This window comes from Sceloporus undulatus, chromosome 1, assembly GCF_019175285.1.
Source record: "Sceloporus undulatus isolate JIND9_A2432 ecotype Alabama chromosome 1, SceUnd_v1.1, whole genome shotgun sequence".
NCBI classification, from domain to species: domain Eukaryota; kingdom Metazoa; phylum Chordata; class Lepidosauria; order Squamata; family Phrynosomatidae; genus Sceloporus; species Sceloporus undulatus.
In genome coordinates this window covers 288839677-288866592 of record NC_056522.1, presented here as the reverse complement: position 1 = coordinate 288866592, position 26916 = coordinate 288839677, and the positions used below count along the sequence as shown (strand labels likewise).

The window sequence follows — 26916 nt, the reverse complement described above, 5'->3', positions numbered from 1 at the left end:
CATCTTTCTTGCATTCTGACACATAGTGTTGCCAGCAGCAAATACTGGTAAGGTTGAAAATTTGACCCCCAGACCTACTAAGGTTGTTCATCCTGATGTCCACAGGTGTTCATAATATACATCTATTTTTCACACAATCTGCAACAGTTAAACCTATAATACCATGGTAATCATAGTGGAAACAGACAGTGTGGATGAAACAGGAACATGCATGCACATGAACACGTTCAAACACATGGGTACCCATGGCTCAGTATTAAAATTAACACGTAGCTATTAAAATGTTCCACCTCCACTGACACAAAATCATTTGACTCTGGAGTAACAACAGAAAGGTCAGGTGAATCTACCATGCACAGAAAGCACATTACTATTATTATTAGTAGTAGTAGTATTAGTATTATTAAACTTTATTTCTAAAGCGCTGTAATGTGATGTCAGAGTGTGTGCCTCCTGACATGCCAATTGGCCATGGAGTACCCATGTGAAAAGACTATGTTGTTGTCAAGATAAAGAAATGAAACAGGAGATAGACTGATTAAATTTTATGGGGCCAACAGTTTGTTCATCGTAAATACATTCTTCAAGCAACCCAAGGACAACTGGACATCACCTAATGGCCAAGACAGAAGGTAGAAGGCAGTAAGAAAAGAGAAAACCACATTAAAGGTGGATGGACTCCATCAAGGAAGCTACAGCCCTGAGTCTCTCTGCAACACTTGAGCAAGGCTTCCAGGATAACCTGAAGTTTTCTCATTCATAGGGCCTCCACAAATCAAAGTCAATGTGAAGACAATTAACAACAACAATGGAAGAGTCTCAAATGTATATGCTGATATTCTGTGTGGCCCTTTCACATGGTAGTGTGCAGTCACTGGAAATTCAGCTGCTGGTTGTGTTGCCTGTGGGAGGTAAAAAGCTACCTGATACAACCTTGGAATCCCCTCATATATTCTTTCTACATGTGAAGGAGTTCATTGGAATCTCTCTACTCTAAAAGATTTGAAGCTGATAATTGAGAAGAATGACTGGGAGAAATTGTCTAACTCAAAGCTGGGAACCCCTAGTTCTTCTAGATGTTTTAGACTACAACTCCCATAATTCCTTAACATTGGCCATACTAACTGTGGCTTCTGAAAGTTGAATCCCCCAGTATCTGAAGCATCAAATATTTCCTCATACCTAGCATTGGAATATTCTATATGGACTTTAGTTCGTACAAGTACTAATACTGCACAACCAAGTACATATCAAATAGGGTTGGTTTTTTTAAAAGGCTCTTTAATCATGTTCCAGTTTGCAATAACATTCCAGAACTACTTACAGCTTAGCATGCAATTCTGTTTTGCAAGAAATACATCTTTGTATGGTAGACTGATTCACCCCATAGATTCCTAGCCAGGTAAATGTTCCTCCTACTGCAATTGTCCAAAATGTGTGTCTTCTCAGGGGATCAAGATCAAAGCTATATCAGGAGACACAAGGGAAATCAAATTGTTAATTCCATGTCTAGGTGTACATTTCAGCATTGACTGGTAACTCCTGTGTTCAGTGAAGCTGTGAACTCACACTGGGTTTTATTCCAAACTGTAAAAGAACTATAGAAAGTGCTCTAACTTAGGGAAGGTAGATATCAGTAACTTGCATAACTCCTTTAATATTTAGAGATTCACCACCTCATTGACAAGGAAGTGCCCAACTACTGCCGAAATATCTTAACTAGTTTAGGCTGTAGTAAATGTACAAAGTTTGCCTTCCATTCATTTCAGTTGTTTCAGATAAGTGTCATTCTTGGCAATAAATGCATCAAATAAGCCTATACCAGAAATAGGAATCCCCCAGTTCCCTAATGGATGGCTATTAGGGGTTCCCACAGCAACCCCTAATAGCCTTCCATCCAATTTCTGCACTCATTGCACATTGCACCCAAACACCTCCCAGTCTTAAATAAAAGGAAAGATACAGTCAGCCCTTCTTATACACTGATTTTTTATACACGGATTCAAGCATACACGGTTTGAAAATGTTCCAAAAAAAGTATAAATTCCATTTGATTTTCCATTTTTTATAAGGGACACCATTTTTCTGTGTCATTATATTTAATGGGACTTGAGCATACACGGATTTTGTTATACACGGGGGATCTTGGAACCAAACCCCAGCGTATAACAAGGGTCCACTGTAATGGAAAGGAAAAAAATGCAAGTTTTTAGGGCAACAAGAACATCCTTCTATTTTTGAAGAATTGGAACTGACCTTTGCACAGAAGGGCAGTTTCAACCTGCAGAGGTCCACAAAGATGAGAAATCTGGCAGTTGCATCCCGTGCATCCTCTATTGCTGCCCTCCACTGGTCACCACAAATCAAATAATAAAACTCCTTCCTTTCTTGGTGGAGGAGGGCTGAATTATGCCAATTGACAATTTGGTTTCTCTATATAAATTCAGCACTCCACCACTCATTTTAAGGCATAAAAGTGCAGATATCTCTTTTGAGCGTTTCCTTTGAGAAACAGGCCATAGAAAAGAATAAGGTCACAAACAAATGTATTTGGGGAGTAGTCCTTAGAATGAAGAACTCATCGAGATTAATCTGATCTTAGAATTCCATCCCTAGAAGAACATCACCATGGAAACTTCCATGGTGGCTGGGTTTGGAGGTGAGAATTCAAAACTGGATTCATCTCTCTCTCTCTCTCTCTCTCTCTCTCTCTCTCTCTCATATACACACAGAGAGACGCCTCACCAAAAACAAGGAGAAAGATTATGTTTCAGCTTACCTGTTGCACTGAGGGTGTAACCATAAACAGTGCAATCCTGTATAAGACTGCTTAGAAATAAGCCATTCTATATATTTATATTTATATTCATAATGCCCCACCTTATATCTCAGGATCTCAGATCAGGATACAATATAATCCATCCGAACAGTTTAAAACATTTTTTTTTAAAAAAGAGAATTTAAACATTAAAAGATATCAAAGCTTTTAATTCTCAAAACAGGACAATTTAAAAGCAATTCAGACAAATTTAAACCACTCATGTGTGTAAATTTAGGTGTTAAATAAGGCTCATCCTCAGGGAAAGGGTATAGCCTTGCAAGCCTAAGGATATTTATTCAAAGAAAAGCCCCACTGAATTTGGTGGTACTTATTTTTAGATAACCATGGACAGAATTAGACTGTGTATAATGGATCTTGTCCAAATTAACCTTTCCCACCAAGAGAACATTTTCCATGCACAGAAGAGGGAGCAACCCTTCCCCACCACCCCCTTTGTGTCTTATGTGGATTCTCAAAATCTGCTATGGAGATTTGGAGGCTGCAGGATGAAGGAAAGGAAGAAGGGGAAATCAGTGTGACTGGAAAAAACATAAGAAGAATCTGCAGGATTGGACTAGAACTCTGTCTAGTCTAGAAATCTTTTGTATCACTGCTTCTAATAATGTCACAAGCAACAGACGTTCAAGATGTCTGCTTGTGACATCTAATCCATGGAGAGTCTTTAGCTGTGATGGGACAATAATTAACAAATGGATCACGGACAACTACACATCTCCTCACTTACCTTTCCTGCCTGCTTGATACAAAAGATTTCTAGCTGCAAACCATCTTATTTTTCTCTTTACTTCGACCTATTGCTTTTTCAATATGGTTACCTGTTGAGTCTACCTGACAACAACATAATTTCAATTGCTTTCAGAATATTTTCCTTTTCCTTTTCTATTCATTTTCCTCCCTCATTCACATAACCTTCTCATTCTGGTTAAAGTAATGAGCCTTTGCTTCAGAAGTTAAAGTGATCTGGATGGGTTCCCCCTGCTACATATCACTGCCTTTGTTCTGTGATTCTACCTTTCCATTATGAAATCCACTATGTACTTACTCTACTGATTGAAGTTCTTATGGTAGCTGCTGTCTAGACATGAAAAACCTTAGGTACAATTTTTCAAATGTGCCAGCCTTATTTGCTCACCTTTCTTCTTCCCTTAATTGTAGCCATGCTTTCATCTTTATTACTTTTATAATTTTGCTTTATCTCCATTGTTCTCCACTTTTTATTGCCCATGAACTATGGCTGACATGTATCACTCTGTCACAGTTTCCCTCTCAAATCCCAGAGCTTAGTCTGGCTCCTGTCTACACAATGCTTGTGAAGTTTGGACCTCCTTTTCACTTCATTATTATAAATTGTGGAATCCTGGGATTTGCAGTTTAGGGGGGCATTTAGAATTCTCAGCAGAAACCTCTAGTGCCTCACTGAACTACAAACCCCAGGATTCTACATGACACGGCTATGGCAGTTAAAGTGGAATCACAGTGTTATAATTCTGCAGTGTGAAAGGGTCCTTAGTGCTATTTTTAAAACTAGTGTCATGGCCAGCCACAAGGTCAGGTCCCATCTCTGCTCTCCCAGCCCCAGTGGATTTGGCTCAGCCAGACCCCAGCTCTGTGGGGTCTTCTCCAGTGGAACCTGGGGCTCAGCAGCCCAGCCTTGCCCCAATAGAAGTGCCAGACTTGGGAGAAATAAAGCAGCAGAACATTGAGGTTTCTACCTTTAGCCAGAGGAGATCAGAAAGGGTGTGCCTTTGGCATTCCGAGAGGCTTGCTGAGAAGCACTCATTAGGCAATCAGCAGCTGTGATAAGGGAGCTAAATATAAGACACCTGGCAGACACTGAGCTTTCTCGTCAGAGTCTATTAGTTCTCATTAGTGAATGCTGCTTGATCTGACTCCTGGCTTTCTAGACCCTTGACTGCCTTTGAATCCTTGACCTCAGACCGGACACCTTGACCAACCCTCTGGCACTCTTGACCTCGGACTGGAATGGTAGTATTGCTCTCTGTAATCCTGAACTTTGGACTGGCTAGTGACTTATTCTATTCGGACGTCGTTTGGCATTGTTGAGGAACTGCTTCTTGGCAGCTCGGTGTGTTTACCTTTTGCCCAGCAGGCTCTTATCAGCTGTGTGAGTGTGTGTTGGCAGCATTCCCGGACAGCTAACACCATCCATATTGCTTCATTCTAGTCAGCCTTCCTCTTCCCTCCTTCTTCCTAACAGATTGCAAGGGAAGCAAGTATGTCCTACTTTGTTTTTCTCTTAACTTATCTGTTATTTAAATAGATCAGTTTATTTTCTAAAAATTTTCCCCACATATTTGATCAAAGTCAAGTTTTTAAAAAATTAGATTTTGCTGCAAACTTCCAAGGTACTCCAAATTACTTCTTACTTCTTTTGAGTATCTATCCATACATGGGAGAGTCACATAACTAACAAGGAGATGTAGCTCAATTCTTATCAAGATGCCCAGCTAGACAATCACTGAGAGACTTTAGAAACAGGGATGTGATGCACTTCAGCTAGACACTGGAATAAAAACCACAATTTTCAGTGCTTCTGTAACTTATATTGTAACAGTGGAAAATAATTACTCAAGTATCTCTGTTCAATAGAATATATGCAAGACAAACAACCAGATTGAAAAAAACAGAACAAAGTAAACAGAGAATTAAGCTGTGTGAAGATTGCTAAATCTGCCTCTGAACAGTGAAGAAGGGAATTATCTGTTTTTCACTTCCAGTAAGAAATTATCTTTCCTGCCATAAAAAATGGTTTTATCATTTCACATGTAATATACGTATGTAATAAACAAGGCCATCAATCTGAGTATGGCACCTTTCTGCTTACTCAAATATAGTGAGGCGTGATCCATTACCAGCATTTTCCCAGATGTTTGTGAAGCCCCCATTCTTAAGAGTTCCTTGAATTAAAACGGTTAAGAACCCAGTCAGCATAACGACCAGTTGAAAGGCATCTGTCCAGACAACAGCTTTTAATCCTCCCTATGGAGGAAGAAAAAACAATTTGTCTTCAGTTGGAGTATATTGTACAAGTAAAAATCAAAAATGAAACTTCCTTCAATATAAAGCAAGTTCTTGATATATTTCTAGTGCTTCAGACATCCTTCCCTCACAGAATTATCATTACCTGTGGAGATGTGGTATACCCAAATTCCATGTTGACCCCACCTTCTTTCTGTTCTTTCTGTAGGAACCATTTTCCAACAGCAGTGGCTGGTGATTTCTATGTAGGTGTAGAAAAGAAGGACTAAAATCTGGAGCAGATTCTCTGCTTGGCTGACATAGAAACCACCAGCTATCCCTGATTTTGACTGTTTTGTGCTACCCACACATATGTTCATAAACATTGTTGTCAATTGTTGTTGGTGGTACTGATTTTGAGATGGCAAGGAGCGGGAATGTATCCCTATGGTCTAGCCATCAGACTGACACTCTTCTTTTCATACTACACAGTTATAGCACTGTGATTCCACTTTACCTTCCACATCAACATCCTATTGAATCCTAGAATTTGCAGTTTAGGAAAGAAGGAATTTCTAGCAGAGAGCGCTAGTATGGAGTGAACCAAGGAATTCCAGGGGGAAAAAACATGCACTTTATAGACGATAACAAAGCCTTTAACTACATGGATCATGAAAAGCTATGGAGTGCCTTTAAAGAAATGGAAGTGCCACTACATTTGATAGACCTGATGAAAAATCTGTATTTAGGATAAAAGGCTATGGTTAGAAGAGAATATGGAGAAATGGAGGGGTCAGGCTAGGCTGCATTCTATCATCCTACCTGTTCATCATGTACACAGAAAATATCATATAAAGGGCAGATTTGGACATAGAAGATGGAGGAGTGAAGATAGGAGGAAGGAATGTCAACATGCTAATACAGTATAAGCAGACGACACCATACTACCACCAGAAAATATCATAGACTTGGAACAATTACTAAGAAAGGTCAAGGAAGAAAGTGCAAAGGCAGGCTTGTTGCTAAACATAGAGAAAACAAAAATAGTGACCATGGAGGATCAACATAAATTCAACCTAGACAACAAGGAAATGGAAATAGTTAAAGATTTCCTGTATCTTGGATCAGACATTGATCAGAATGGATACAGCAGTCAAGAAAAAAGAAGTAGGCTAGGAAAGGGGAGGGCAGACATGTAAGAACTAGACAAGATCCTAAAGAACAAAGATATACAACTGACCACTAAAGTTAGAATTGCCCTAGCCATTATATTCCCCATCACTATGCACAGATGTGAAAGCTGACAGAAAGAAAATAAACTCATTTGAGATGTGGTGCAAGAAAAGAGTGCTGAGGATACTGTGGACAACCAAAAAGACAAACAAATGGGTCCTTGAAAAGATTAAGCCTGAACTCTCCCTAAAAGCCAAAATGACAAAACTGAAGCTATCATACTTTGGCCACATCACAAGAAGGCATGACTCACTACAAAAGACAATAATGATAGAAACCATAGAAGGCAGTAGAAATAGGGGAAGACCACATGGCAGATGCCTGGACATTATCAGGGAGGTCACAAGCTTGTATATACAGGACCTAAGGAGAGCAGAGGTAGATAAGGGCCTTGGAGATCTCTCATCCACAGGGTGGCCATGAATTAGGACCAACTAAATGGCAGTTAACAACAGCTAGTGCCTAACCAGACTACAAACTACAGGATCACATAGGATGTTGCTATGGCACTTAAAGTGGTATCATAGCTCTGTAATTGTACAGTGTGAAAGGCTCCCAGGATGTCATGCTTCACTGTCAGCTTGATCCCCTGTCAGTAGGTTATGCCAAAACTTTTACCCCAATCAAGTGCTGATCCCAAATATTTAGGAATGATTCATTGAGACAAAATGTGGATAGAGATCTCCATTGCTATCAGTTCTGCTCAACTAATACACTAAGTGTGACTGAATGAGGAGATGAAAGTATCTTCTCATTTGTCTCCAAAAATGATGCAGCTTTGTCCATGTTTTACAAATAGAACTCACTGTGTTTATTGCGGTTTAATCCCAGGGAAGTGTGGATAGGGCTGGAACCTTAGATCACTGGAAAAGACTGTATCTTTAAAGAAATTACGTATCACTTTTAATCTGAAGTAAAGAATTTTGTCCTGGGTTTCACAATAATACTATTTTGAAACAAAGCATTTCTCTAAAGTTCTTTGCTCCACAGATAAATATGAATGTGTTTTTCAGTTTTGAATCATTGATGTTCAATAGTAGAGGGCAGGGAACCGTCTTATTAAAAATAATAATTGTAAGCCGCTCTGAGAGCCATTAGGGCTGAAGGGCGGGGTATAAATAACGTAAATAAATAAAATAATAAATAAATAGTATAAAGATGAACATTAATTAGAAAATCCATCCCATTATCATTTCTAAATTACCTACAGTTGTGTACTTACCAGTGTACAGTAGAAGGTACAGACAATTCCTGTTGCAAATACTGAGCCCCAAAGATTAAATCCAGTCACTGAAAGCACAAGGATGTCAAATTAGGTGCAGGCCAGTTTGGGGAAACTCCATTAGCTTTCATAGATAATTTCAAACATGATAAGGACTTTTACATATCTGCTTTCATTATCTCTACTTATGCCCTGATAACACTACTTCATTTTTATTGTTTCTCTGAAACAGGTGCACAGTCCACAAAGGATTCTTTTGGGAAATGATGTAAAATCCAAAGCAATGCAGTTGAATTTAAAAAAGAAATATTACAAAAGGCAATGAAAAATGTGTGCAAGCTTTTGAGATTTTCACATCTCTTGCCTGCTGAGGAGAACAATGTGGGGAAAACAGTAGTATGTTGTGGGGGGGGGGGGGGTGTGACTGGTAAAGTACATAGAGCAAATTTGGCTCAGAATCAAAATGGTATATAGCTGCAATCAGTACAAACACTATGGCTGCATCTACACTGCAGAATTAATTTAGTCTGACATCACTTTAATTGTCATGGCTCTATGCTCTGCAGTTCTGGGATTTGTAATCATGTGATATATTTAGCCTTCTCTATCAGAGAGCTTTGGTTCCACAACAAACTACAAATCATAGGATTTTATAGGACAGGGCTGTGACAGTTAATGTGGTATCAAACTGCATTAATTCTGCATTGTGGCAGCAGCCCAAGTTAACCGATGAAGAAATCTCAACCTTCACAGTACATATGATAGTAGAACAGAAGGTTGGAGGGTATAAAGTGCCAAAGTACATTGCATAGTCTTAGATCATTACCCTGAACTGGGCACTTGGCCAGGACCTTGAGTAGCTGTTCAGTACACGTCTCCTCTAGTTACTTTTTACCAAAAGAAAAACTGAGCAAATAAATAACAGAGTCCTGGGTAGAGAAAGGGACATGGAAAACATCCAAATGGATAGGTAACCAGAGATGATGATGACATTTGTTTCAAAGTATTAGGTGTTCACATTTCTCCTTTCCTACTTGGGCTGTAACAAGAATAACTGGCAAAGTGATATGGAAACTCACCTTGGTTGAGAGCCAAAGCTGGAGCATAGACTACCACTCCTGTGTAAAGAATCTGTGAAGAAAAAGAAGGTATACTGAAAGAGCAAAGAGCTAAATACATTCAAGATCTTTAGAAAATACTATAAAAGAAAGGAAAACAAAATAAAGGACAAGAAAATCCTATGCTGCACAATATATTACAAATCACAACTCTTTGTTGTTTAGTACTGACAGTCATGTACAAATGGAAGCCTGTTTCTCCATGAACACAAGTCTGTAGAAAGTTTATTTCCCTCTTGTCTGTCACCCAACTCATTATGCCCCTCAAATCTGTAAGACCATATTCAGTTTCGTATATTGGTCAGACTATCAGCTATCCAAGCTTTCCTGCATCTAGGAAAATGATGTTCTTAGAAGGAGTGTACAACATATAATGAATATTAGTATGGAATCGTTTACTACATTGTGCAGAGCTATATTTAAAGTGCAACTATTGTGAAATTACAGAATAGAACTGTTGGGGCATAGAGAGAAGCGCTGTGTCCACTACAACCATGTGCAGAGTTGATCCACGCAGGCAAGACGGCAGGAGAAGGCTAGGCTTCAGGCTGAGAAGGAAAAATTCCTCTCACGCAGGCTGAACAGCCTTGAGCTCCCATCTTGAAAAAATAACATTGCTGGACAGCAAGGCTCTCTCTAACACGAGGGCTTTAATCACTTGTTGCAAGCTATTTACAAAAACGCACAAAGTACGCCAACTCGGATACTCACAGCTCTATATACAAACAGACAATTTGCTTCGCCAGTCACCGACCACAACAACCAAACAATGGAGATAGTCACCTTCTCCCTTTTATAGGTGGTCTTCTGTAAAGTCATGTGACAGCCATGTCACCAATGAATCCTTTCTGGTTTCATACCTAGTGCATGTTGCATCATACTATATCGCATGATGCACTCCTTCACTGACTTCACCTACTGTGCATGTTGCATCAGATGTCCCATGATGCACAGCTTCCAAATGCTGACTCATACACACCTGCCACTTGAACTATAGCAACCTCTGCTCCAGTTCCACCTAGTGGCCACATCCAGGTCATTTCCAGGCCAAGTGTGCCACATGGTCCTGACAAGAACCCACAGATGTTGAAAGATGTTTGTAATCTTACATGATTTTTCTCTTGCACTTTAGTGTGCTCAGATCTAAATTCAATTGTTGGACCCAACTCAAGTAGACCCATTAAGTCAATGGTAACTTAGTAAGTCACACTTGTGTAAGTTTCATTGATTAATTAACTTACTTTATTTTGGACTAGTAATTAGATCTGGTTTTGATTGGTCATTGGAAGGTAAACATATGTTGATGAACAAGTTTGATGGCTGAGGCTTTCATCTCTGAGAAAAATCCCATGTGTGCTGTTTTATGTTCCTTGAATAGATGCCAAGATAACAATGCATTAATGGTGAAAATTATAATAACACTTGAAGATCTGGAAAGTAATAATTAATGTCTGGTTAGTATTATAAATTAAGTAGTGTTTTTCAACCTGTAACTTTACATTATAATTAAACTGGTTCTTTCCATGCACATAATGCTCCTGTCTCTTCACATTCCAATGCTGGTTACTCAAATGTAAACCATACTGGCTTAAGCCACAACTGTATCAATGGAAATTACATAACTGATGGCTTACCTATTTGCCATTAATTTAATAGGTCTACTTGAGTATTAGCTGAGGTTAATTATTGGATTTAGGCCTCAGTGTTTAACAGGATTTACATCCTAGAAGGTGTGTTCTGGACTGCAGCCATTTGGGATCATTTGGCTCTTTCTCCCACATTTTCTGGAACTCAGTTTTTAGTTTAAACATTTAAACATGTTACTATGTACTTATTCCGTAAGCAATTATGATAGCAATACAATATTAGATATACACACAAAGCTGCATTTGTATTTTAAGAGGAACAGTATTAAATGGCAATGTTTCACAGAATAAGCTAGTGATGTCATATTGACCTATATTTTACAGTTCTGCAGAATAATCTGCAAAATCACCTAAAAGAATTGTAAGGTGAGCAATTTCTAGGAGTGACAATCTATTGCTGATGCTGATGCTATTTTTGATGAATAGAATCTGTGTAATGAAATCCTTGTGGGAACAAAGTGTTTCTTGAATAGACAAATATATTGGGTTACCGTCCAAAAAAAGCCAATTAACTTGACACAGCTTTCCAAGCTACCTCAGGCAAGCAAGAACATAGTCCTCATTCTGCGTTGGCAATCTGTGATATATATGATTTGTGAAGATTGCTCTTGGTTCCTTTCCAGGAAACAGATGTTATTGCAACAGCAACCAATTCTGCCATGAAATTCTAAGAAGGTGGAATGTTCTTTTAATAGCATGTGATATCTCTTGCCATTCTGAGACAGAACAAAATAAATAAATCTTACTCTCAGAATAAATCTTAAAACATTTTTATTTATTTTTTTAAATATTTCATATTGATAGCATTCAGCAACATTTGCATGAATGAAATTAGCTGTTTCCATCCCAGCAGAGTATTACTACATTTCCTGGGAGATTTGTACATAAAATCTAAAGAAAGAGGTGGGCTTCCTGAGAGGGTCCATGGGGTACACCCAGTCCTTTTCCCAACACCCTGAACTCCTGCAGGCTGCATCTGCACAGTTTTTCAAAATTAGAAGTGAATTTTCTATGGTAACAGGCCTTCAGTCTTAGCAACTGCCTCTATCACAGTGCTGCTACTGTTGCTTGTCTGGTTTTCTGGCTTAAAGTGAGACTTCCTGACAGCAGAAGCTGACTTGCATCCTTCACCCCTATCCTGAGCCCCTACAGGTATAATTACAGCACTTTAGAAATAAAGTTTAATAATAATAATAATAATAATAATAATAATAATAATAATAATAATACAGGTCTTACAGCACTGAACAGACTCTCTCCCTCTACTAGTAGAATTTTTGACTCTTATCCCAGTTTGGTCTTACAAGCACCTCAGGTATACATATGACTGCTGCCAAGATATCTCCTGATTAAGTCAAACTAAATGTGCAGATATGGTTGTAGTCATAATCATTGTTAAAACTATAAATAACATATAAGTTTAACTAATAAGCAGGCATAATGCTAATAAAGTTTAGCAATTTGCTTGCTCAAGCAATATGAGTGAAATGGGCTATAAAATATTATTGTTTGTTACTCACAATATGAGTAAATGTGAAATATAATAATGATATATGTGCTTTGTAAATGAAAATGCTTGCTGGTAGATCAGAATTAATGCAAAGTTATACATAGCAAAACAGAAAAGAGATAGAGATTTTAAAAAAAAATGAATGACACCAGAAAGCAAATCAGATACCTAACAACATCTAGGATCAATTATGATAGAAGGGTGGGTAGAATTGCTATCATACCCAGACATACACACACAAACAAATATTACTGCTGAAATTAGCAAATTAACAAGACTTGCACATTAAGGTTTCTTATCAGTGTAATAAAATGAAGCACTGGGAAATGGAAAGATGAATACTCAGAGACCAAGTTCCGACAACAATCAACTGGTACCAAAAAATTTCCTACAGGACTTTCAATGGTGCTGTTAAGCGCTACATCTAATAAATGAATGAAGAGATGCAAGAGACCATTGACTATATAATTTCAATGAGTCTTTCCCTGTAAGCTCTGTGACTGGAGACTGCTACTGAAATTCTTATGAGCCAGTGTGGTGTAGCAGTTTGAGCAATGGTCTACGACTCTGGAGAACAGGATTCAAATCCCAGCTCAGCCATGCAATCCCACTGGGTGACCTTGAGCAAGTCACACTTATTCAGTCTCAGAGGAAGGCAAAGGCAAACCCCTCTTAACAAATCTTGCCAGGAAAACCCTATGATAGGATTGCCTTTGGGTTGCAATAAGTCAGAAATGACCTGAAGGCACAACAGCAATTGAGATTCTTGTTATGGATTATATGTTAGAGCTGTGAGCAAAATAAGAAAAACTCAGTTGCCCTTCTTCCTCTTTGCTTCACATCACCTTGGCATTTTCATGATGTGATCCTATGGAGGAATACGTTTTTTTTTTTAAAGAAGCATTTACATGGTCATACTGGAAACTGCTTATTTTTGATAGCTAAATATTTGACTCAGTCCAAATTGCTTTGAACCATACCTATCCATTCCAGAACCCAATGAGACACACTGGTATGCTCTGATCCAAATTAGTCCTAACTGGCCCAGTTCCATTCAGGAAACAGGAATCCTGAGTTGGTTGCACAGGTCTAATTTTTATGTTACTGTATTGATTGATACAGGGCAGGTTGGAAATGCTTAAATAAATCAATAATGTTATAATAAAATCTTGAAAGACCATAGTCTACAGGGATATCAAATTTAGTTATGTTGAAATCAAACAAATTCATTTTCAAATGTTAGCCCAGAGTCCAGGTTCCTGATGTCTCCTATGAGAGCACATAAACCAAATTCACTATCACATATGCCAAGTATAGCAGAGAATGAAGATGATATTTCCAAAGAATTCTCAACATATACAGGACAGCCACTTGGTTGCTGGCCTACAATCTGTTCTAAACATAAGAACATTTGTCTCATATAAATAATGAGCATGTCTTACCGTCTGTACTATGTAAATCAGTGTTGCAGCAATGCGAACAGGTTTGTTAAACCTTAGCTCCAAATACTAGAGGAAAGGATGAAGAGAGTAAATTAAAAACATTATATTATGCTGGATGATAGATTAGATTGAACAAAAGGTAGGCCCAGTAATCACTGAGAAAGTGCATTTTTTATATTATTAAGGACAATTATTTATTTATTATTTATATTTCTTTTGACATACTTTTGTACCACCTCCTAGCCCAAAAGGGCATCTTAGGTGATGAACTGATAAAAACCAATTAAATCAATACAAAGATAAAAACATTTGAAAAATACATTAAACATCATTTTAAAAACTTCTAAAAGCAGACTAAAAACAATCTTAGAATCAGGTTTTAAAACAGTTAAACAGCAATTTCAGATACTGAATGCCATGTGGAACAGCACTGTTTTGACCATCCTCCAGGAGCTTAAAAGAGATGAGGAAGCTTCCTTGGATAAGGTGCTTCATAGTTGAGGCACAACTATGGAAAAAAACTTGTTCCTTGCACCCACCAACCTTGAGACACACAACAGGGCCTCCTCTGGAGATCTCAAATTTCTGGCAGGCTCATATGGGAGGAGGCAGTCTTTGAAATATCCTGGTCCCCAAGTTATTTGTGGTTTTGTAGGTCAACATGAACACCTTGCATTTGAACAACTTGAAAGTAAATTAATAATTTGTGCCAACTGTGGCATGAAGACCTGAAAGAATACATGGAATTGATAAAGGACTACAACTGTATTTAACTGACCAGGTATCATCATTAACAGCATACCATTTTTCCTGCTAGTCTAGGCATCCTGAACACTTATGAGATCTGGATTATCTCCTGCAATCTACCTGCCTTGACAGGGTTACCGGAGGAAAACTGGACTGCCCTTTAATCATTGTTTAGATGAGGAGATTTCAGTCAGTGTTGCTTCTTATCTAGTGTGACAATCAATACTGGCTGAAATTCTCTCTTCTACACTGTGGAGACCCAGTGTCCTGGGTTACACAGGATTCCTCACCGGTTTTCCCTAAAGTAGTTCAAGGCTTGTCTTCCCTCAGAAACTACGTATCTGTCCCTGGGTCCTACCATACTCAACCTTACACTTTACCCTCTCTATCAATAAATGTTTTCAGATACATGGTAGCATGTATCTGTTGTTGTTACTAAATAATCACTTCAGACCAATCTGTTGTGAACAAAAAGAAAAATAGTGTTTTACTTGCACAAAGAGCTTATGATGTTATTTCTCTTGGTAGCTGTTTCTTAAAGCTTGTGGTTGCAAAATGTTATTTTACTTCACTGGTTACAAAATTATCACTGTTTCACTTTTAATCACTTTTAATATCTTCAATTAAACTTCAATTGTGTTATATTTGTTTACATACACTTTCCCCTACAATCTATTCAACAGGAACATGAACCCTATGAATATTAGATTTTATACACAATACACACTTCCTCTATTGTGGATCCAAGCCTTCACTTCACTAGCTCGCCACTTCTCATAGAACCTATTACAATTCACAGTGAAAAGTAGGGAGAACAAGACACATGTCACTATTAAAATAGTCGGCCCTCCACATTTGTGGTTTTGACTTCTGTGGATTTGATTATTCAAGGATTTGATTTATATATTCTCTCTAGGAATCTCTAGGCCCTCCAATGCAACTCTGTGGTCAATTTCTGCCAGAAGCTGTGCAGGAGGACCTGGAGGTTCCTAGTGAGAACACTTCTCCAGGCAATTGTAGGTCCCCCAGCACAATTCTATGGTTAACATCTGGCAGATTTTGACCACAGAGTTGCTCTGGAAGATCTAGAGATCCATAGGGGGGTGTTCTCTCAGGTTAAAAAATGTTGTGTTTTTTTTTAATTTTCAGTTTATTCAGTTTCACAGAGATCCTGAGCCCCTAATTGCTGCAAATGTGGGGGGCCCACTGTACCAGCAAGTTCTCTCCAGATCAGCTTGGCCTTAAATCTTTCAACCTGGTCTCAAATCTCACCCTCTCTTCACCAAATTTGACAGTTCTGGCCAAACAGCACATCAGTGACCAGCTGCAACATGTCACCCACAATACAGCATAGTTTAAATAGACATTTACCAGATGCCAGTTCTGAATTACTTCACAAATTCCTACTCAGGGTAAACTAAACCTGTAATGCTGGGGTGTGGGAATGCCACAACAAAGAAAGCTACTGGAGTGGAGAAGAAGGAGCCTTCTTATAAAGCAGGCTGCCCCCTCCCTTCCTTGGTGGGAGATTTTATTCCACTTATTTTACTATGCAGGGTGCTTTTAAGTCCCCACACATCATACTCAATCAGCCACAGGGGTCACTCCCACTTATAAACTGTGAGCCTGGGCACAAAGAACACTGGAACTGAGCAGTTCATGTTTCAGAAGTACCTGCTTTACTTTGAGTTAGAGAGGAATAACAGAATAGTTCTACAGACCATAGTAAAATAAGTAGAATAAAATCATCCTTCTGCATGCATTTACAGTACAAGATACAGTGGGTATCTGGTGGGGTTTGGTTCCAGACTCCCTGTGGATACAAAAAAATCTGTGGGTGTTCAATTCTCATTATATGCAACAATGTAATAAAATAGGTAGATCCAAATACCCTAAGGCACCAGATCCCATCTGATCTTGGAAGCTATACATAGATAGACCTGTTTAGTACTTGGATGGGATGCCACCCATGAATGCCAGGTGCTTTAGGCTATATTTCAGAGGACCAAACTAGGGAAACCACCTCTGATTATTCCTTGTCTTTAACAAAAAGCCCCATGAAATGCATAACGTGACTCACCTACCCAGCTACTTTTCTCAGATTGCAGCCCACTGGACAAAATATCGAGAGGAAGACGCTTAATACCTATCCCGTCTTCCAGTCATCCTGTTAACCAGATAGAACCGAGGATCGTCCCAAACATACCACACACCCTTACCTTGCTCCTGTGCAATGATAGGTCGGTGAAAAATAAAGATTCTGTTGGTCTACCGTCCAGATCTAACGATAAGCCAGCCTCGAAGGGGATGTTGAGGTCCCCCAGAACAAGAAGTCTGGGGGACTCCAACACCAGCTCCGAGACCAGCTGTGTCAGCTCGGCCAGGGAGTCTGTTAGGCTACGGGGTGCAGCTCAGCAGTTCATGGATTCCATGACAGCCATGGGCCTGTCACAACTGGTTCGGGGTCCTACACATTGTGCGGGTAATACACTTGATGTGGTTTTCAGTACGGACCGAGAGTGTCCGTGGGTGGAAGTAAGTGTTATTTCCCCCTTATCATGGACGTACCATTTTCTAGTCGAGGTAGGACTGAAGGCCATAATCCAAAAACCTCTCAGGGGTGGAGGACCTATTAGAATGGTCCACCCTCAAAGACTGATGGAACCCAAAAGGTTCCAAGAAGCCCTATAGGGTTCTATGTTTGGGAACGATGGCGACTCTCTCGAAACCCTGGTTAATTATTGGAATAAGAATCTTACCGGGGCAATAGACAGCATCGCTCCCGAGCGTCCTTGCCAGCCCGCTTTAAATAGAAGACCCTGGTATACAAAAGATCTACACCAGATGAAGCGGGCAGCACAACGACTAGAGCGCTACTGGCAGAAACATCAGAGCATATCTGACAATGAGAACATGTTACGTCCCTACGGAGTGGCAATCGATGCAGCAAAGAATTCGTTCTGTGCTGCACGGATTGCATCGGCAGAGTCTCGTCCAGCAGAGCTGTTCAGGGTGGTTAAGGAACTAACACAACTGCCAGTCATCCTGAACCCTCTATTAGAACCATCGACAGCCTGCTGCGACGCTTTCAATGACTTTTTGCCAATAAAATCTCTCTGATAAGGGCTGATCTTGACGCTGGTCTTTTGACAGAATCACGAGAAGAGGTGTTCAGTGACTCTGGAAACAAGGTTATTCTGGATCGCTTTGAGTTTGTGAGTACCAAGGATGTGGACAAGCTCCTTGGCTGTGTGAGAAGGACAACCTGTCCTCTCGACCCTTGCCCATCTTGGTTGACCCCTCAGGGAGGGGATATAATAACATCTTCATTACAGCTCATAATTAATACATCCCTTCGGGAGGGAAAATTTCCATCTGCCTTAAAACAGGCTATAGTGAAACCACTCTTGAAGAAACCCTCCCTAGATCCCCTGCAGATGAGCAACTATAGACCGGTCTCCCTTTTACCATTCTTGGGCAACTTGATTGAGAGGGCCTTAGCCTTCCAACTCCAAGTTGTCTTGGATGAAACCAATTATCTAGACCCATTTCAAACTGGCTTCCAGCGGGATACGGAGTGGAGACTGCCATGGTCGCCTTACTCGATGATCTCCATCTGAGCATCGACAGGGGAAATGTGACCCTGTTGGTGCTCTTGGACATCTCAGCGGCCTTCGATACCATTGACCATGGTATCCTTCTGGAACACCTGGAAGAGTTAGGTATCGGTGGCACTGCGCTCCAGTGACTCCGGTCCTACATCTCAGGAAGATTCCAGATGGTGAGGCTGGGGGACTGTTGTTCTCGTAAAAGAGAGCTGACATCTGGCATCGCTCAAGGTGCCATTCTGTCCCCCATGCTGTTTAACATTTACATGAAGCCACTGGGAGAGATCATCCGGAACCATGGAGCTCGGTGTTATCAGTACGCTGATGACACTCCAATCTATCTCTCCGACTGATACAGTGACTAAGGATGGCAACTCTCCTCTGGATGCCTGCCTGGAGTCAGTAATGGGCTGGATGAGGAAAAACAAACTCAAGTTGAATCCAGAGAAAACAGAAGTACTCATCATAGGTTCCCCAAGTCCAGACAGGGAAATTTGCCATCCAGTCCTGGACGGGGTTACTCAGTTTGGGAGTACTCCTGGACTCATCTCTACAGTTATCATCTCAAGTAGATGTGATGGCCAGGAGTGCTTGGTACCAGCTTTGGCTGATATGCCAACTGTGCCCCTGTCTGGACCGAAAGGACCTTGAAACAGTAGTACATGCACTGATAACCTCTCGCTTAGATTTCTGTAATGCGCTCTACATGGGGCTACCTTTGTACCAGGTTCAGAAGCTTCAGTTAATTCAAAATGCTGCAGCCAGATTGGTCGCCGGAACCTTAAGGTCAGACCATATAACACCCATTTTAAGATCTCTTCACTGGCTGCCAATTAGCTTCCGGGCTCAATACAAAGTGTTGGTTATCACCTATAAAGCCCTATATGGCTTGGGCCTGAGTTACTTGAGGGAATGCCTCTCCCTACACAATCCGCCTCGCACCCTCAGAACTTTGGGGAAGAACATATTGGAGTACCCCAAGGTGAGACTTGAATCAACTCACCAAAGATCCTTCACAGCGGTTGCTCCAAATTACTGGAATAAACTTCCGGAAGAGATTCGCCTTAGTTCCACCTTGGACGTTTTCAAAAAATCTTTGAAAACACATCTCTTCCGTTTAGCATACCCTCCTGACTCTTCCTGAGAAAACTACCTCTTCATAGAAGTTACTTCAAGATGCTCGATCAAGATTAGATATGATGTTTTTAAGATGCTATTTTACTTTGTACTGTATTTTACCCTGTATTGTAATGAATATTTGATGTTGTGAACCGCTTTGATCACTTTGGAAAGGCAGTATATAAATAAAGTTTTTATATTATTTTTATAATTTTTTTATTTTGATCCCACCTCCACCACCAATATGTCATGTGATGCCTACTATCCCACCAGCTTGCCACCCAATTTGTGACATGACACTTGAACTTGGATCTCTCCCCTAGTGTCTCCCACACTATAACTCTCTTTAGATCCTGGCCCTCTGGGTTATTAAAATCCCAACAGCTTGACACCAATTGTTAATTGATAACCACACACCTGCTCTCTGATACCTCCCAACTAATAAATGTATTTTCTCTCTCTTGGTAGTGTTTTGAATATGTTTCTTTAACCACTTCAGACAACTGCTTGTTGAACAAACAAAAAGACTTTATTTACAAATCAGACTGGCTACAGTATCTTTCTTAGTAGGTGCCATTCAAGATGGATAAAATATATAAAATCTTTAGTAGCTACATGGTTTAACAGTTTATTTTGCTTATCTTTGTCATTGTTTTTATAGCCTTATAAATGTTCCTTTATAGACTAAGTTCTCACAGAACTTTTAGCTATCTTCTGTATCTTTTTATAACTTATTATTTTATTATTTTATTTTATTATATCCAGCCTCTCTTACAATATAGAGATGCAAGGCAGCAAACAACAAGTATAAAATAGTACAATTAAATTAGTACATTTTGTGTGTGTGTGTGTGTGTGTGTATTAAAACCAATAAAAACCAAGCTGTGGGTGGTTGAATCTGTGGTTACAGAGGGCTGACTGTACATCTATTTTGGCTTGTAACTTTGCTATTGATATTATTCAATCTATGGTGCATTTTATAGAGAACTTGGATACTATATACTAGTTATTGCTTTATACTGATATATCGTTTTATCTTATATATGATTCTTATATACCAGTTTGAAATTATATAAAGCTTCAGGAATAAAGAAATAAATAACTTTACAGAACATCATGTCCATGTCCATGTCCATTTCCATGTCCCATTGGATTCAATTTGACACATATTACCAAATCAGTGAGCATAGGATTGCAAATCAAGACTGGTTATGAACTTTTGACATCACAAATGGAACAGAATAAATATTTCTTCTATTCTTCCCAGTCTTGACTGTTCAGACAGCATTTACAAGCAAACATGTGCAGACATTTGAATATCCTGATTTCCTAACATGGCACAACTTTAGTCTGCAGAGGCATAGAGAATTTTGCACAAGAACAAGGCAAATATTTCAGCTACAAAGTTCTTGCAGGATATCATGAGGATCAGGAAAATAGTCAATATCTGCTGTTGACCTCTGTTTAGTACAGTAAGAACCCATAGCCTGCAACTTCAGAAAAGATGGAAATCAGATTACCAACTCTGGCCTGGTATATACCTTCTTGAAGGTCTGGACTGGCAATGGCAGTTTTTCCACTGGAGGGAAGCCGCAGCCACCAAATTGAGTGGGTTCTTTTTATGCCACAGTGGCAGTGTAACAAGTGCGCCACTGGTGCACTGGTTATGTACGTGCTGCGCGGCGCTGTGCGAATGCCATGCAGCACTTACGTAACAATAGTGGTGCCCATGTATACAGGGTGCCGCTGTTGTTATGTCACCATGATGTATTATGGTTAGGGAGTGTGTACATGGTGTGTGCTCCCTAACCCTAATGTTGGCTTGTTGGCAGTTTGTACTGCGCCTGAGTCTCAGAAAATTCTTAATCACAGCATGCCAAAATGTGTACCAGATATGGATTTACATAGTCTTGCCTTCCTTCAATGAACTGAAGCTAATATACATGGCTCATGTCTTGTTTTCCCCACGTTATCCTCATAATAACCTCATGAGGTATAATTCAAAGATACAGCTGTGTTAGTCTGGAAAATCAATATGCAAAGGGATCTTGTAGCATCTTTGCTTCTAATTGAAAGAAAGTGGTTGGTAGCATGAGCTTTCTTAGATTTGAGTCTACTTCTTCAGATCTATGTATCTCTTTCAGTAAGCTTACGGTGCTCCAAGGTCCCTCTATCTGTGAGGTATGCTAGGCTGAGACACACAGAGAGAGGAGGAATGAGAGAATAACTTCCCACATCATCCCAGATGAGGACTTCAGGTTGCATCTCAAAAGCATCTGTCTAACACCCAAACTATTATACCAATTGTGGATAATTGCAGAGGGTGTGGGGCAATTTTACCCCTCCACTTCTCAAAGCACAGTGGTATAGCAATGAAATACAATGACCTGAATGACCTGCATTGTCACTTTCAGTTTTGTTTTTGTGAAATTTTTGGATGATTGGGGGTTTGGGGGTTTTAAGGTGTGCAGAGGTCTTAGATTAGTTTGGGGGACAAACAGCCACATTTTGTAATTTCAATAATTTTGGGTAAAACTACCCAAACAAAACTTTTGGGTCTGATTTGGGGCTTTGGGGAGAGTCAGGGGCACCCATGAATTCTCCTGACTGCATTTTCCCCAACCCTACAGTACACCACAGTGCTCTCTTTAACTTAATACTTAATTTAATTATCTTTAATTAACAAATATTCCTACATCAAAGGTGGGCATCTGCAAACAGTCCAAAGGACACGCTCACTTATTTTCCATCCCTGATTTCCACATTTCTGACCATTTCTATGTAAGGTTGCTTCCAATTATGTAAAAATGTTGTGTAGGATCCACAAGTTTACCACAGAGCTGAGGTACCATGGAGCTATTGACTAGCCAGCCGGCAACCAGGTATGTATGCCTCAGCCCTGTGATAAACTGTTGGGCTTTCTGTTGGCCTGGTTTGCACAATCTGAATGGCCATATGTATTCTTTCCCTGTTTGTCCTTAGCTTGCTCCCATCTCAGTAATTATGCCGTCTATACTCTGCAGTGCATAACTTAGCAAGGTTTCTTTTTAGAAACCAACAAAAGTGCAACTGGAATCCTCTCGCCAGCATGGCTATTTAAAGTCCAAAATAATACCTCTTCTAACCTCCACAACAATGTTCCTAAAGAGATTTAAGAAGTATCTTTTTCCTTCTTCTATTAAACTTGGCTTCTTTGTAGTCATGTCAATGTCTCAGACATAAAAGAATAAAAGAAGAGCATTCCACCCTGCTATCTTCTATGGATTTTATTTAGATTTTTTTTAAGTCACTTGACATCTCTTTTCCACCTCATGAAATACTTCAGCTCAAATTGTATATAGCTTGCCAAATGAGACATGTTATCTTTATAGCTATATATACTTTTCTGGTTTCATTTGTGAGATAATTAGATTTTTTACTGCATGCTAATTTCAACTGAGTACCTGTTACAAAGGCAGGCCCAGGCCAATGGCACAACATCAAATGATTAAAGCACAACCTCGACTTTGTGGAAAAATCCATGGTCCAAAAAGTTTCAACTTGTCTTGCTTACATCCAGGTCATAAAAGTTATACACTGTGTTCTCGATAATTACTCTGTGGTGACACTCAGCTCTAACTCTGGCTGAGTCAGTAGTCTGAGGAAGTATGCTTTACACCCTCTGGCCCAATCTTCAAAAAGCTAGTACAAAATGGATGAAGCACCAAAGGTCTGTTATTCAGTACAGCCATGATCTCCTGATCATGATCATAATCATGATGTAGAAATCAAGCCTAGGATGAAACAAAGTTGTCTTGCTTTTGGTGACCCCTCTTGTCCCTTTGGTGGCTTTTTTTGCTTGTTTGTTTTTGTTTTGGTCTTACGGTGTCCATTCATTTCTTCATTTATTCTAAGCAGGAGTCTCTTCAGTTCTGTACAATACTCAGATCACAAAGTGTCTATTATCAGCATTAAAAATTCCAAGGTTTGCTCATTACAAAAATGTCAGATAATGGTCAGAAAAAGAGGGGGGGGGAGAGAACAAGGACACACACACACACACACACACACACACACACTACAGCTATGTGTAAATGAACCTCTCGTCATTATTTACACCTCCACATCACCTGTTAATATTGTTGCCAGGTATTCAAAATAGCAATAAGGAATAACAGGATTGACAATAAAGAAGTAGCTATTAGCAAGTTGATGTTGTGCCTAAATACCTAATGAAAGTATTTCGTTCGGTTAGCTATTTATTTCTCTTTAAAATTAAAATATTGTTCACATTTATACATTACATGATGCACACATTTTCATCTTTATAAAGGGCCCATACTCAAAATGTGGGGAAATATATATATTTGGCATCTTATTCAGTTACTATAGAAGAAAAAGCTCTCCAACCCCCAAAGACAGAACATCCCTTAAAATCAAGGGCACCCGGCAACCCTTTCTGTTAAGTATAGTGACTAACCAAGACATCTTGCTAACTGAAACAAAGACCAAGATGCTGCAACAACCTTTTACGTACAAAAGCTAACCAGATGGACAGCTAGATGTTAATTCAGCACTGAATGGATAGTATATTTCACCACATTTCAAATACAGTTCTGATAGAATCATAGAGTTGGATCACAACCTCAGAGAGCACTAAGCTACAATTTCTGCCTAAGGAAGTGAAGAAATAAATCAACACAGCAAGACTGATACCCAGGAACAATCTACTACATGACAGGCCAAAACCATAAAATGACAGAACATCTCCAGTGATCATCTACCGCCGCATTTGAGAGCACTCAAATGCACCAACAGCAAGCTACAGCAAGTTATGTAAAACAACACAGTCTTCTCACAACTTTAGGAACAGGCCTTTATTGGCCTAAAGACAGTCTCCAAATTTTAAACAGCTGTTCACTTACAACAGGACACATAACATGGACAGCAATACAGGGACAACAACCTGCCACAAATGCTGATGCCAATTCTGTCCCAACATCTGCTCTGACAGCAATATTACAGGAGTCAATAACATTATGCACAACATCAGAAATATATTTATTTGTTCCTCCTCCAATGTGATATGTGCCATCCTATGCTAGCAATACCTCTTTACACTCTACATTAGACAAACAGGACAGACTCTACATAAGCAAATAAATGGACACAAATTTGATATTAAAAATGACAATACCCCAAAACCAGTTGCAGAACATTTCAACCTTCCTGGACTTACAGTATGGGATTTAAAAGTTGAGGTCCTTGAACAAGGAAACTACAAAGGAAGACTAAAAAAGGAAACAGATGAATGGAATTATAGTCAAATTCCAATCCATTAGCAATACATATATTAACATATATTAATATAAGAGTTAACAAAAGGAATCTTCTCAGAGGAGATTTTGAAACCAGAGAAACTTATCCATGGTAAGCAGATTTATTGCTTTCACACATCAGCACTAACTGACCGCTGTAAAGATCTGAAAGACCTGTATCACCTTATGCAGCCCTTTGAAAACATAGACCAAGGGACATGATTTGCATCATTCTGGCTCCTATTTCATTCCATCACACTTCAACAGCTAGGTGAATATGCCTTATACCTGAGCATTTATTATCATTCTGTTCTGCTTCCAAAGAAGTGGATTTATATCCACAAAAACACATGTAAAAATAAAAAATAATTATAAGCATTGCTACATTCCCCCCTTCCATTCCTTTCTCCTTTTTATGTTGCCAGAGACTACAGAGATTATCCCATGCCAAATATGAACCCTGGGATAAATGCAGATTTTAACCATCACCAATGGATCTTATCACACTGCCCCATGACCAAACAGTAGGCAGTTCATATCCAATCTGGGTTTCTCTCACAGCTTTTCATCAATGGGATTTTCCCATTCATGAAAAGCTGCCAGAGAAGCCTGGATTATATAAGGGCTGCTTACTGCCTGGCCATGGGACAGTGCAATAAGATCTGTCAGTGACAGTTAGAATCCGCCTCTGTCACAGCATAGATGTGGTGTGCGATAATCTAATATAGCCATTTCTTTGATAATCAGTAAGCAAAGCTCATTCTTCCATCATGCTGCTTTGTAGATTCTTATAACACACAATAAATTAAATCAGAATAGATTTCTAATACTTTAGATCAATTAAAAGTATTTTCATCAGAACTTAAAGTACACTTGAGATTATCCAGTGCAGATGTCTCTTCACTGTCTTTTCTAATTTACACATACAGTACATTTCTGTTTATATCTAGATAGTACATTTATGGAGGATATAGCTGACTTATTCCCCATACTCCATTCCCTTGCCTATAAAATAAACACCAAAATGTCTTAAGATGGCTAAGTACAATGGGACTTCACGATATGAGGATGGTCAGATACATACAGAGAGACAGAAAGAGATGAAAATAACCTTACCTCATAAGTGCTTGTGATTCCAGACCTGTAGAATACAGGTAGGAAAAGCTCTGAAGTAAAAATAATGACAAATGTATATGCTATGAAGAAGAGAATAAAGGCAGAGCCATGGCGATACACCTCAGCTGGAGTTCCCAATACAGTCACTGCAGACATGAAACTAGCAGTGAGGGACAAGGCAACTGGTCCGCAAGTCATCTGCCGTCCACCCACTAAAAAGTCCCCAGAAGTTGTTTTTTTCCTGTCTTTAACTGCAAAAAAGACTCCTATTCCAGAAGAAATGAGAAAAAGGGCTGCAAAGACAAGATAGTCCCAGGTGACAAAATTTTTAACATCTGGAGGGATGAAGTTAGTCATTGTGCTGATCAGCAGATCAGTGGTCAAGCTGGAATGTCCTTTTGTTTGTTTAAGAATAATTGAAATAATTCTCCAAAGCAAGAAAACAGCTACCTCTCCATGATTTATCAATTGAATATTCAAAATCACAAATGTAATCCAGGATACAATAGTAACTTCAGTTTAGTTCATTCCAAAGTTATGCTGCAGGAATTATTTTGGACAGCAGTAATGAAACTAGCTCTAATAATTATCTGCCTTGTCAAGAAATATCCAAGTCAACTAAATAAGGACAGAAAGCAGGAGGGATGCAAAAGTTCACACCCTTTTTATCTGATGAGAGTTTCATTTAAGGTTAAACATTACTTTAGCATACTGACTCATTACATGGTCTGCATTTTACAGAATAAAATAGGCTTGAATTAAAAGCTTACATTCTATAGTTGGTATGGGGAAAATGCAGGCTGAGGGTCATATGTACCCACCAAGGGTATTTTGTGACCACCTAGGACACCAGATTCCCTATCTGGAAAAAAAAAATACCCCTCTAGGGAATATGAGGGGAAATTTTACAATTTGCACTTCCCAGCCCATTTTATGCCCAGGAGGGGGCTTTTTGTTCCTACAGGAACTAGAAATTGGCATAGAATTCAGTCATAGCCATGTTAGTCTGAGATATCAGTATGCAAAGGGCTCTTATA

At 39.3% G+C, this 26916-nt stretch overlaps 1 protein-coding gene across 2 annotated transcripts in view; it reads right to left on the bottom strand.

Moving 5' to 3' along the window:
* Positions 1–26439, bottom strand: part of SLC5A12 (solute carrier family 5 member 12) — a 51590-nt gene extending 25151 nt beyond the window's left edge. The window contains exons 1-6 of one of the 2 annotated variants that reach the window (XM_042446435.1): positions 25880–26439; positions 13993–14058; positions 9356–9407; positions 8277–8344; positions 5688–5842; positions 1325–1465 (exon numbers count right to left, since the gene is read on the bottom strand). In XM_042446435.1, the coding sequence (XP_042302369.1) occupies positions 1325–1465; positions 5688–5842; positions 8277–8344; positions 9356–9407; positions 13993–14058; positions 25880–26236 (839 nt within the window). In that variant the 5' untranslated portion in view covers positions 26237–26439. The remainder of the gene's footprint in view (positions 1–1324; positions 1466–5687; positions 5843–8276; positions 8345–9355; positions 9408–13992; positions 14059–25879) is intronic. The other variant, XM_042446434.1, reaches the window with a different exon arrangement.
* Positions 26440–26916: the final 477 nt, after the last annotated feature.